This window comes from Pongo abelii, chromosome 9, assembly GCF_028885655.2.
Source record: "Pongo abelii isolate AG06213 chromosome 9, NHGRI_mPonAbe1-v2.0_pri, whole genome shotgun sequence".
NCBI lineage: Eukaryota > Metazoa > Chordata > Mammalia > Primates > Hominidae > Pongo > Pongo abelii.
In genome coordinates this window covers 13,908,709-13,921,515 of record NC_071994.2, presented here as the reverse complement: position 1 = coordinate 13,921,515, position 12,807 = coordinate 13,908,709, and the positions used below count along the sequence as shown (strand labels likewise).

At 51.6% G+C, this 12,807-nt stretch overlaps 1 protein-coding gene across 1 annotated transcript; it reads left to right on the top strand.

Moving 5' to 3' along the window:
- Positions 1–2,404: 2,404 nt before the first annotated feature.
- Positions 2,405–12,807, top strand: LOC129048592 (pepsin A-5-like). Its single transcript, XM_054524286.1, has 9 exons — positions 2,405–2,717; positions 3,206–3,368; positions 5,610–5,727; positions 6,590–6,708; positions 7,385–7,584; positions 9,649–9,765; positions 10,900–11,044; positions 11,146–11,244; positions 12,359–12,807. The coding sequence occupies exons 1-9, from the start codon at positions 2,662–2,664 to the stop codon at positions 12,506–12,508; spliced, it is 1,167 nt and encodes a 388-aa protein (XP_054380261.1). The 5' UTR covers positions 2,405–2,661; the 3' UTR covers positions 12,509–12,807.

Sequence of the window (12,807 nt, the reverse complement as noted above, 5' to 3'; positions counted from 1 at the left end):
CACTTTGAGAAGCTGAGGGAGGAAGATCGCTTGAGCCCAGGAGTTCCAAACCAGCCTGAGCCACATAGTGAAGCCCTGTCTCTACAGAAAATACAAGTTAGCTGAGTGTAGCGGCTCATGCCTTTCGTCCCAGCTACTCGGAGCCTGAGGCCAGAGGACCGATTGAGCGTGGGAGGTTGAGGCTGCAGTAAGCCATGAACACGCCACTACACTCCATCCTGAGTGACAGAATAAGACCCTGTCTCAAAAAAGGGAGAGAGAGAGAGAGAGAGGCTTGAGAGGGAGGAAAGAGACAGGAAGAGAAGGAGGCACCAGAAGACGTGAACGTGGAAAATACAAGGGCTAGTCATACGGGAGTGAAATTCACAGTTAAAAAAAAAGAAAAGAAAAGAAAAGAAAATGGGCCCAGGATACACATCTGGGGCACAAAGATGTCAACTAACAGGGGAGTCTGAAATGTCAATGTGTTTTCTACTAACCACCACTGTCCCTGAACTTATCCACACTGCCCACTCCTGAATACTCACCTGGAGGCACTGGGGGAAACTTGGAGCTGTTTTAGAACCTGTGGCTCTCACGGCTGGACAGTCTGAGGATGCCTCATGGGATGTGATTTCAGAACGAGACCCTGAGACAGGGCTTCCTATCCACATCATGACCTCCCCCCTCCCCTGTCTTCCTCCCCAGCAATTTCTGCATCAGAGTTTTCACTCTACTTTGTGCACTGAATCAAAGCTCACAAAGTGGAGGATCCATTGGGTTGGTAAGCATCCTCTTTCTTTGTTGTTTGTTTGTTTGTTTGTGACAGAGTCTAGCTCTGTCGCCCAGGCTGGAGTGCAGTGGCAAGATCTCGGCTCATTGCAACTGTGTCCCGAATTGGTTCCTTCCGGTGGGTTCTTGGTCTCGCTGATTTCAAGAATGAAGCCGCGGACCCTTGCAGTGAGTGTTACAGTTCTTCAAGATGGTGTGTCCGGAGTTTGTTCCTTCAGATGTTCAGATGTGTCCAGAGTTTCTTCCTTCTGGTGGGTTCGTGGTCTTGTTGGCTTCAGGAGTGAAGCTGCAGACCTTCGTGGTGAGTGTAAAGGTTGGTGCATACTGGTGCATTTACAAACGCTTCAGCTAGACACAGAGTGCTGATTGGTGCATTTACAAGCCTTTAGCTAGACACAGACTGCTGGTTGGTGCATTTACAATCCTTTAGCTAGACACAAAAGTTCTCCAAGTCCCTAATCGACTCAGAAACCCAGACGGCTTCACCTCTCACAACCTCTGCCTCCTGGGTTCAAGCGATTCTCCTGCCTTAGCCTCCCCAGTAGCTGGGATTACAGGCGCCCACCACCATGCCCAGCTAACTTTTCTACTTTTAGTAGAGATGGGGTTTCACTGTGCTGGCCAGGCTGGTCTTAAACTCCCAACCTCAGGTGATTCACCTGCCTCACCCTCCCAAAGTACTGGGATTACAAGCGTGAGCCACAGCACCCAGCCAAGCATCCTCTTTCTAAGTCACTCACCCACGACTATGAATTGTTTGCCCAGATTGCTTCACTCCATTGTAGCTGATTTCAACTCAGTTGTAAGCCTGGAGCACCTGGAGAAATCAGACCCAGGTGGGATCTCTAAGGTGGAGAGGGTGGGAAAGGAGCAAAAGAAAGAGAAGGGGTGCAGAAAGGGAGGGACACAGATTCCAAAGACATACCTGGCCTGTCTGAAGTTTACCTCCTCCAGGAAGTGAAGGCAGCATTCTCCCGGTGCTCTCTCCCTCCTCCCCCGTGTACCCAGACTCAGCCCAGTTACACCAAAAGCAAACTGCAAGTCCCATAGGCTAGTCAGACGCCCAACAACCCCACACAATGACATTTATGTGGGGAATTGTGTCCTGAGTCCCAAACGACCGACCCCCCATGTGCTGTGGATAAGCAGTGACCACAACCAGTACCACCTATGACTGAGTCGGGGGCTGCTCTCTAAGAACCCCAGCTGCATGCCCACTGGGACAAATCAGGCCACCTGGGGCTCCTTCACATCTGTCCAGTGGTGTCTGAAACGCACTTTTAACCAACTTTGTCGAAATGCTCAGCCTGTAAAGTTTTAACACAGGCCCTTGTCGATGCTTCAGAAATAAGCCTGTGGCAGCGCGAGAGAGCAAAACTCCGTCAGGAAAGAAAGGAAAGAAAGGAAAGGAAGAAAGAAAGAGAGAGAAAGAGAGAGAGAAGAGAGAGAGAGAGAAAGAGAGAAAGAAAAAGAAAGAAAGAGAAGGAAAGGAAGGAAAGAAAAGAAAGGAAACAAAGGAAAAGAAAACAAATAAGCCTCAAGGTCATTGCTCAGAAAGAAAAAGAAAGAAAAAGAAAAGAAAAGAAAAGAAAAAAGCCTCCAGGTCATTGCTCCTCTCTCTCTCTCTGCGGGTCCACCCCCATGGCACCCTTCCCCCTCCCCATGGCACAAGGTTACAATGGAAAGTGCCTCAGCTGGAAAGGTCTCAGAATGTGGCTCAGGGCAGAGACAATCTTATCAGGAGCTTTTCTGTTTGGGATCAAGGGAACCAGTGACTTTCCGAGGCCGATAAGGTGGGACCCAAGCTGTATATAAGGGGCAGCTCATGCTGCTGCTCTGCACCTTCCTCCCGTCTTGCCTTCTCCCTCGAGTTGGGATCCGGGAACAACCATGAAGTGGCTGCTGCTGCTGGGTCTGGTGGCGCTCTCTGAGTGCATCATGTACAAGTGAGTCCGGGTGGCGTGGGAGTGAAGATGCTGCCTCTCACATCACCTTTCTTTCCTCCCGTGTCTTCCTTCTTCCCTTTTTTCTCTCTCTCTCTCTACCGCTGTCTCCATCCCCGTTTTCTGCCTCTCTCTCTGCCCTTTTGGGAGGCAGCCCTGCAGACATGGTTAAAACTCGGGCCCAGCCTGAATCTGGTTCCCAGCTCCAGCCCTAGTCAGCTTAACTTCTTTGCATTATTGTGCAGAAGTGGGAGCTTCTCCCTTCCTTCCATCTTCGTCTCTTAGATCAGCTGGTTAAGAGTCCAGCCTGGGTTTGGTTCCCAGCTCCACCACTAGTCAGCTTAACTTCTTTGCATTATTGGGCAGAAGTGGGGGCGTCTCCCTTCCTTCCTTCTTCCTCTCTTAGACCAGCTTCCCTTCCCTTCTGGGGCTGCCACAGCACCCGCTGTGCAGAATCCTTGCCTAATTCCTCTTCCTTCTCCAAACCACAGGGTCCCCCTCATCAGAAAGAAGTCCTTGAGGCGCACCCTGTCCGAGCGTGGCCTGCTGAAGGACTTCCTGAAGAAGCACAACCTCAACCCAGCCAGCAAGTACTTCCCCCAGGGGAAGGCTCCCACCCTGTTACACGAACAGCCCCTGGAGAACTACCTGGATGTGAGTGTGTGGGCAAGTGGTGGGGCCAGCTCTGAGGACTTGGCCAGTAGGAAAGAGGGTGTCCCAGGGGTCTTGGAGGACGGGCCGGGGCCCTGAGGCTCCAGGCAGTGACCCAGAGTCTGCCCCCTAGATGTCAGGGGCCCAGGGCAGGCAGGAAAGCTCACAGTCAAAGCTGTTGTTCTTTTGTTCATTCATTCATTCGTTCACTCCTTCATGCAATGTTAATTTCTTCTGAGCGCCTCCTTATATGTCAGGGCCTGTGCTGGGCTCAGGGAGAAACAGCGGTGAGCAAAATCATAGCCTAGGAGACAAACACAGTAATCAAGGAGTCTTACAAACCAGTGAAAAGAACAGGCAGCAGGAGGACTACAGAGTGAAGGTGTCACACTGCGAGAGTCTGCCACTTGGGCAGGGAGCCTCCCTGGAGCCATGCAGGAAGAGCGGGAGTTTCCAAGAGAACAAGACAGAACTCCGCAGAGCCTGATCCCTTGTGCCAAACCCTGTAGCAGGCAGGAGCACAGTGCGTTTGAAGCGGAGCTCAGAGGGAGGGAAGAAGGGTGCTGCAGACTGCGGTCCGAGGAGCCAAGGGGTGGACGCAAAGAGGCTCCATCCTAACTGCCTCTGATTTATCTTAAACAGATCAGATCTGAGTTTCAGAAAGATCACCCTGACTTTCTTATTTGAGACCTGATAGCAAACACCCTGCCCTCCCGCAGATATTGTATGTCCCCTCTGTGACTGGCACAGGGCACAAAGCAGTGATGCCCGTGGTTCAGAGACTGGCCTCTGCCATCCAGCAGACCTGGTGCAAATGTGGGTCCTAGTGCCTCTAAGCCACAGGACCTTGGACAAGTCATTTAAATACTCTGAGCCTGTTTCTTGGTCTGGAAAACAGAACCACTAATATCTAGCATCAGAGGTTGTTGCCAGGAATTAACACAATCATGTTTTCTGGAGTGCTCAGCATGGGGTCTGGCAGGCCCTTGGTAAGAGGCTTAGTTAGCGCATTTATTTGGTTCACAAATATTTAACAAACATTGGCACCTCTCTATGTGCCAGAGGCTATGCAAGTTGCCAAAATGATGGTGAATAACCAAAGTTACTGAAACTTATACTCTAAAGGGGATGACAAATAAACAAGCATGTAAGATAATTTCAGGTAATAATGAGGGCCATGACTAATTAATTAATTGGACTATGGGGAAAAAGAAGATAGAGGGGGGCAAATTTAGATAAAGTGGTCACGGAAGGCCTGTTGACAAAGGGGACATTTGACTAGAGATCTGAATGATTGATTTTGGAAAAAAGGATCAGCCAAGGAAAGATCTAGAATAAACATTTTCCTAGCGCAAGGAATAGCCAGTGCAAAGGCCCTAGGGCAGGAGTGACTGGTCATCGCCAAAGAACAGCAAGCAGACCAGTGTGGCGGGAACAGAGCCGGCAAGGGGGGAAAATGCTGCCACTGAGAAGAAAAATACTGGTCGATTGGTGGAGGCAGGTGGTTCACTTGAGGTCAGGAGTTCGAGACCAGACTGGCAACATGGTGAAACACTGTCTCTACCAAAAATACAAAAATTAGCCGGGCGTGATGGCACACACCTGTAATCTCAGCTACTTGGGAGGCTGAGGCAAGAGAATCACTGGAACCCAGGATGCAGAGGCTGCAGTGAGCTGAGACTGCGCCACTGCACTCCAGCCTGGACGACAGAGCGAGACTTACCTCAAAAAAAAAAAAGAATAAAAATACTGGCAAAGCCCTTTCTTGCAACCTGCTGTACACATCTAGATATAGAAATAAGGAAACTGCACACGTTTCCATCTTTAAGGGGCTTGCTTAGCTTCTGATAAACAATTTAAGGCACAAGCACTTAAGATGTCACTTGCCCGGTGCTAGAAGTTTCCACCCCCACCCTCTGAGAATATACGCTGTAAGGATGGGAAGACTGTGACAGACAAAACAACAGCTGAAGAGGGAACAGCAGATTGTTAGGTGCTTGTGGTGCTTAACAGAGAGCAGAGGGTAAATTGGGGGAGCAATCAGGGAAGACTTCAAGGAAGAAGGGACGCCACGGCTGGGCTTTGAAGGATGAAGGCAGTGTCTGGGAAGAGAAAGTCAAGAACCGTGAGGAACAAAGGAAAAGGTGGAGAGGCGGACTGAGGAGATGACCCAGAGACAGCCCCTAGGGAGGCCTCAAAACAGAGACCCCCGGTCCATGAACTGCCCTGTCCTCGCCTCCGCAGGTGGAGTACTTCGGCACTATCGGCATCGGAACTCCTGCCCAGGATTTCACCGTCGTCTTTGACACCGGCTCCTCCAACCTGTGGGTGCCCTCAGTCTACTGCTACAGTCTCGCCTGCAGTAAGTGCCCAGCCCGCCCTACCCCACTCTCTTGCTTCCCAGCACCAGCCAACCCTGGGGAACCCTGAACACCCGCGGGCTTCAGACAGCTCCCACCTCAAGCCTGCTGGAGCCACTCAACAGGCATTTATTGAGCACCTACTACCTGCCAAGCACTGGGCTCAGGGGGTAAAGGGATGAGTGATATGATCCCCGCGGTCAAAGACTACACAGTCCGAGGGCAGAGAGCTCTCCTAAATAACCACAGCCTGGGAGAGGAAGTATGGGGGGCCCAAAGCAAGACAGGGCCAAAGGGCTGTAGAATAGCCCACCAGGAAAGAGTCCAGTGCGTGTGAGAAAATGGCTTCAAAGCCTGGCTAGAATATGCCAGAGGTCAGTGCTGACCTTGCTTAAAAAAAAAAAAAAAATCATTGGTTTGCTAATGAAAGAGAGTTTGTCTTTGGAAGTCATGAACAATGTGTGTTGCAGGTTCCTTCCTCTTCTAGTGTTTTCACCTGAGTTTTAATGAAGATGAGGTGTCTGTGGCATCATCCACATCATAACGCGAGCACTGGCCGGGGGCTAGACGGTGAAAGTGCTCGTCACTGGGCAGCCACGGGCCTGCCCCGCTCAATGTTGGCCCGGGGGTTCACCGGGAGGCCCTTGGGGTTGGCTGGGGACCTGCCATCAGTGAATGGTCCCAGTAGTTCAATGAGACAGGACAGGACCTGGGGTCTCTTGGGCTCCAAGAGTCTAGGGGGAAAGATCACTGCTCACCTCCAGAGCCCATCCCAGGGCCAGGACACCCCATCCCAGGAAGACATCCCAGCCCATGACCTTCACCCAGCTCTCAGAGAATAACAATCACCGCTTGTCCTTGCAGTGGATCACAACCTCTTCAACCCTCAGGATTCCTCCACCTACAAGTCCACCAGCGAGACAGTCTCCATCACCTACGGCACCGGCAGCATGACAGGCATCCTCGGATATGACACTGTCAAGGTGGGCACCTGCAGGCTGCCGCTGCATCTCCCCATCAGGCACCCCCAAAATAAGCTTATTCCAGCAAGACGGGTCTTGGTGATCACAAATGTAACCTGATTGGGGGTGCAGGGTCGGGGAGAAGCAGCAGAGATGTCACAGACATTGCTAGCTCGGGTGGCAGTCAGTAAAAGGGTGGGGTGCCGGGAGCCATAACCCAACCTCAGCTCCACCCAAGCGGAATGTTGTGGAGTGTGGGGAGAGTCAGTAAAGTCTCAATTCTCTACTGGCACCTCCTCTTCTTCCTTCTTGTCCCGACATGCAACATCCCAAACTCACAAAATTTCCACAAGCCCTCCCTGTTACTTGCGGGGCATGGCAGGGGTCAAACGCCTGGGGTCTGGGGTCTGCTTTGCATTTGTTCATCAGAAACACAAACACCCAGTGACCATCTGTTCTCCAGCAAAATCTCACCCTGAGTCATAGACTGTGGCCATCTGGAGAGCAACTGCCACGGTTACCTCCAGCAGAGGAATGAGCATTCCAGGAGACAGTCCCTCTCCCGTCCTTCCGGGCTGATACCCTGGAAGCCAAGTCCTGCATGAGATGAACCAGGGTGGCTCTGGGCCTGAGGCTGGCACCCAGAGCTCAGTGAACATGACCTGATGGTGAACATCATCTCGGTTTCCCCACCCAGGTTGGAGGCATCTCTGACACCAACCAGATCTTCGGCCTGAGCGAGAGCGAACCCGGCTCCTTCCTGTTTTTCGCTCCCTTCGACGGCATCCTGGGGCTGGCCTACCCCAGCATTTCCTCCTCCGGGGCCACACCTGTCTTTGACAACATCTGGAACCAGGGCCTGGTTTCTCAGGACCTCTTCTCTGTCTACCTCAGCGCGTAAGTTGAGTGGAGAGGGGCCTCCTCCCAGCTCCCCCTCCAGACGTCACAGTGTTCCGGCCCAGCAGGAGCTGTCCAAGGCTGGCTGCGATGGAGAGGGTCTTGGGAAGCAAGGGATTTGAAAGTCAATGTCTGAGGCTGGAGAAGTGTGTCTTTGGAGAGTAATAGTGCCAAGTCTGTCTCCGACGGGCCATGTGCACTCCATCTTATTTTACCAGCATCTTTGTCCCCTTGATGTGCACAACTCAAATGTCATCACCCATTTGCCCCTCAGTGCCAGTTCCCTCATCCTTGGCCCCCAAAGATACCATTTAAAGTGAATACACTTAGCCAAGCGTGGCGGCTCATGCCTGTAATCCCAGCACTTTGGGAGTCTGAGGCGGGAGGTTCAAGACCAGCCTGGCCAACATGGTGAAACCCCGTTTCTACTAAAAAGTACAAAAATTAGCCAGGCAGGGTGGCAGGTGCCTGTACTGCCAGCTACTCCGGAGGCTGAGGCAGGGAGAATCACTTGAGCCTGGGAGGCGGAGGTTGCAGTGAACAAAGATTGCACCACTGCATCCTAGCCTGGGCAACAGAGTGAGACTCCATCTCAATAAATAAATAAATAAATAAACAAATAAAATAAAGTGAATACACTTAGACCAAAATTCCATAGCACAAAAATGAAAAGATTTGATCAAGACATATCATGAATGATGACATTTTTCAATCATGAAAGCAAGTTTCTTTTATGATTTAATAAAATCTACGTTCCATTTGTGACCATGGGCTAATTCTAGGAATGAACAAAGAATAAATGAACAAACAAACAAATGAACAAAGAATAAATCAAATGTCAGTTTGGGCTGAGTAGAGTGTTATGCAAGAATACCTGAGGGCATCCTCCAGTTTCTTAAGACATTCAGCTTTCCTCTAACACTCACGTACATCGTCCTCTCTTGAAAGGGTTCGCCGTCATTCATGTGTTTCCTCGGTTGGTAACCACGCGTCTAGCTCCTCACTATATTGCATTGCACTGGGAGATGTTCACAGCAAAGGTGGGGTGGGTACTGTGAGTGGAGTCAAGTTTTAGAAATGGCCAGTGCTCGGATGATTAATTTCTTTTTTGTGTGTGTGTGATGGAGTCTCACTCTGTCGCCCAGGCTGGAGTACAGTGGCGCTATCTCGCCTCACTGCAAGCTCCGCCTCCCGGGTTCATGCCATTCTCCTGCCTCAACCTCCCAAGTAGCTGGGACTATAGGCGTTCGCCACCATGCCCAGCTAATTTTTTGTATTTTTAGTAGAGACAGGGTTTCATGGTGTTAGCCAGGATGGTCTCGATCTCCTGAACTCGTGATCCACCCGCCTCGGCCCCCCAAAGTGCTGGGATGTTCGAGGTGGCTCTGAAACATCATCTGCCTTTATGAGCACTTAAATATTTCATGTGGGGCCATTGTATCTTCCCAGCCAGATCCGAGTTTCTCAATCTGGGCACTGTTAACATTTCAGACCAGCATAAGTCCTTGCCGCCGGGGACTGTCCCGTGCATAGTAGGATGTTTGGCAGCATCCCCAGCCTCCACCCATGAGATGCCGGCAGCATCCCCTACCCCCACCCAATCATGACAATCCAAAATGTCTCCAGACAGTCCCCTGGGGGCAAAACTGCTTCCACCTAAGAACCAGTGGCCTCCACCATCAAGTCCTTAAGAGCCGACACTGTCACGCACTCACTTCCCTGGGGTCCCCATGGCAACTAGAGTGGGTACCACGATGGAAACCATACACTCAACCTATAAGGCCTGTGTTCTTCCAAACGTAGTTCCACCACTCCCCTGCCGTGTGACCTTGGGCAGGTGGCCTCACCTCCCTCAGGCTCAGTGTCCTCATGGTAAGTGGAAATAACAATGACAGTGCCCACTGCATGGGCCCTGGCCTAAGAGGAAAACAAACCACATTGGTCACACCCTCAGGACAGCCCTGGAAAGTGCCCAATCAAGGGTAGCTCTCACGAGGCAACAGCAGATGGTCACACAAATGGACGAACAAAAAAATTGGTGTCTTCTCCCCTCACTTTCCATAGCGATGACAAGAGTGGCAGCGTGGTGATATTTGGTGGCATTGACTCTTCTTACTACACTGGAAGTCTGAACTGGGTGCCTGTTACTGTTGAGGGTTACTGGCAGATCACCGTGGACAGGTGAGACTGCCATGGATGGGCAGCATCCAGGCCTGGGCCCCAGATCCCATTTCCTTATGGATTCATAGCTAACAAGCTTTCCAGAATCCCCCCAGGAACAGCTGGCAAAGGGGAACACACTCCAGGGGGAAGGTGGAAGTTGGCCAACACCGAGACCCCTAGAAATACACCTCCCTGCAGGAGGAGGAGGGAAGAGCTGTCTGGGAAGCCGAGACTCTGCAAGGGTGAGATAGCCACTGTCCTCCTAGTCACGGAGGCAGGACCATCCACCAGCATCCCTGGGGAGAGCTGGGGGACCCACCTGTCCACACGTCTCACAATTTAAGGGGCCTGTGAACCAGCACACACTCCTGCCACTCGAGGAAACATGTCACTTTCAGTCTAGAAGTGGGCCAAAATGGCTAAGAAATTGTCTCAAGTCACTTCGTTCCACCCTCCCCTTCAGGGCCTCCCCGGTCTCCTTTGCAGCTTCATTTCTGCGCTGTTCTTCTCCCAGCTGGCCTGCTAGGGTGCCCAGTTGTGTGGGTTTTCCCAAGAATGAACAATTTCCCAGGACAGAGACTTTCAGTACTAAAACTGGGACCAGCCCAGGCAAACCAGGACACATGGATCACCTCATGTCTGTCCAGCCATGCTAGAATTTCACCAGTTCCTCCAACACCTGCCCCAGCCCTCTGGTCTCTGTCCCTCGCCGCGTACCGTCCCCTGATGATGTCCTCCTTCTCTGTTCACCTGCCTGGCATCCCTGGGTGTCTGCTCACCTGGCTTCTCCTCTTCACCTTCTCTCACCCTGGACCCTGTTTTTGTTCCCTGCCGCATGCCTGGCTGATCATCTTGCCTTCTGCCAACATAACTTATCTTGCCAGCTAGGCCGGGAGCTCCCTGCAGCCTAGAACTGTGAGGCTGTCTTGTTTAGCTTGGCGTTTCCCATGCCTGGCAGAGAGTAGGCACTCGCGAAATATTTGTAGGGTAAATGAATGCGGGATGAATGAGGGCGTGAATGAGAGGAACAGAAATTTCACGTATTGGCCAATGGATGGGTGGGGAAGAAATGTCTGGGTTCACCTCCTGGTTCCTCCTTGGAGAGAAGTACCCCTGAGGGCTCAGGGACCTTAACTTGCTTCTTGCCCTCAGCATCACCATGAACGGAAAGACCATCGCCTGCGCTGAGGGCTGCCAGGCCATTGTTGACACTGGCACCTCTCTGCTGACCGGCCCAACCAGCCCCATTGCCAACATCCAGAGCGACATCGGAGCCAGCGAGAACTCAGACGGCGACGTGAGTCCAGCCCTGACTGCTCTGTTCTACACTCAAGTAGTGGGTGTGCCAGGCAGAAGGGACGAAAACCCTTCTAACTTTTCCACCCTCACTCTTTCCAGATGGTGGTCAGCTGCTCAGCCATCAGCAGCCTGCCCGACATCGTCTTCACCATCAATGGAGTCCAGTACCCCCTGCCACCCAGTGCCTACATCCTGAAGGTGAGGAGGCTCTGGACCAACCACTAGAGGGGTTCACACAGAATGTGGCCACACAGTCCCCCTCTACAGAGGGAAAGTGCACTTCCACGAGCTGAAGCCAACAGGCAGAGGCAGACGAACATCTGCCCTAGACAGCCTCCAGAGAAAAAGAATATATTAAAAACAAATGCAGGAATAAGAACTCGGATACAGCCCCCTAAGGGAACAAGTGAAGCAAAGATTAATGGAGTGAAAAGAGGATTCTATTTGGACCCCTGGGTCCAAGTCCTGGGTCTGAATCACTAGCCCATTGATTCTGAGCAAGCTACAACTCATCTCACCCTGTTTACTCATCCGAAAATAGAGATGGCAGCTTTCCCCACCTTCAGAGTGCAGTTAGGTTAACCAAATGAGACTGATCACATCAGACCTACCAAGGGTTGGGCAAATGGAAATCCTAATTTCCATAGGCTGGGGCTTCCGACACTTCTACCATCTCTATCAAGTAGCAAATCTTCAGCTATACGAGCCACAAGAAACCTCTTTCCCTTCTGTTATTATAACGTCAGGTGGAAAATTAATTTTGCCAGTGGACTCATGTTACTCAACAAGAAGCATTGATGCCTGGGCTCCCCCACTGATTCTGATTACATTAGGAGAGGGAAAGGCCTGAGCAATGGGATGGGGCTGCGGGGGTTCAAAGCTCCCCAGGTGATCTGCAGACAAGGTCGAAGCACAGTGACTTACTGAGGCAAGAGGGCTAAGAGTTCATCCGCTTTGCCCCTGACCGGATCAGAATAATAATGAGAAAAGGCTGTGGCAGCAGGGTTTTCAAACTCCTTCCTAGCAGCTGAATTCTCCCTAAGCCCCTTAGCACTGATGCTGATGTCAGGGTTCCTGTGCCTGCCAGAAACACCAGATAATGGCCAGTAATGCATAGAAACCAGTCGTTCAGTGGACAGCTTCTACAGGCTGACTCCAGGCCAAGAACAGCCGAGTCCCTGGACACTGAGCCAGGAAGCTCCTCCTTGCACGTGCCTTGCAGCTGGACCAGGGCGCCCTGGATGTTTATCACCCAGCGCCTATCACTACTGAATCGGTGTCCCAGCTCCACTTTTATTCTCCTTTTCTCCAGAGCGAGGGGAGCTGCATCAGTGGCTTCCAGGGCATGAACGTCCCCACCGAATCTGGAGAGCTTTGGATCCTGGGTGATGTCTTCATCCGCCAGTACTTTACTGTCTTCGACAGGGCAAACAACCAGGTCGGCCTGGCTCCCGTGGCTTAAGCCTAAGTCTTTCCAGCCACCTCCCGGGAAGATCTGGCCTCCGTCCTGTGCCCACTTTAGATGTATCTAATTCTCCTGACTTTTCTTCCCAGGGGAATGTGGAGGTCTTGGCCCTGTTCCCTGTCCTACCAATAACGTAGAATAAAAACATAACCTACTGAAACAGGTTTTGTGGAGCTGCTTCTCTTTGCTCGTCTTTTTCCTTCACATCACTGGGGATACAACGCCAGGGCAGGGATGAAAATGACCACATCCACTTGGATGGCACCCAACATAGTGACCCCAGCAGCGGACACTTC

Excerpts from the sequence above, each read along its gene's own strand:
- LOC129048592 (XM_054524286.1), top strand. The coding sequence starts at position 2,662 with ATGAAGTGGCTGCTGCTGCTGGGTCTGGTGGCGCTCTCTGAGTGCATC. Across the intron at positions 5,728-6,589 it reads CTGCTACAGTCTCGCCTGCA|TGGATCACAACCTCTTCAAC; the intron begins GTAAGTGCCCAG and ends TTGTCCTTGCAG. Across the intron at positions 9,766-10,899 it reads TGGCAGATCACCGTGGACAG|CATCACCATGAACGGAAAGA; the intron begins GTGAGACTGCCA and ends TCTTGCCCTCAG.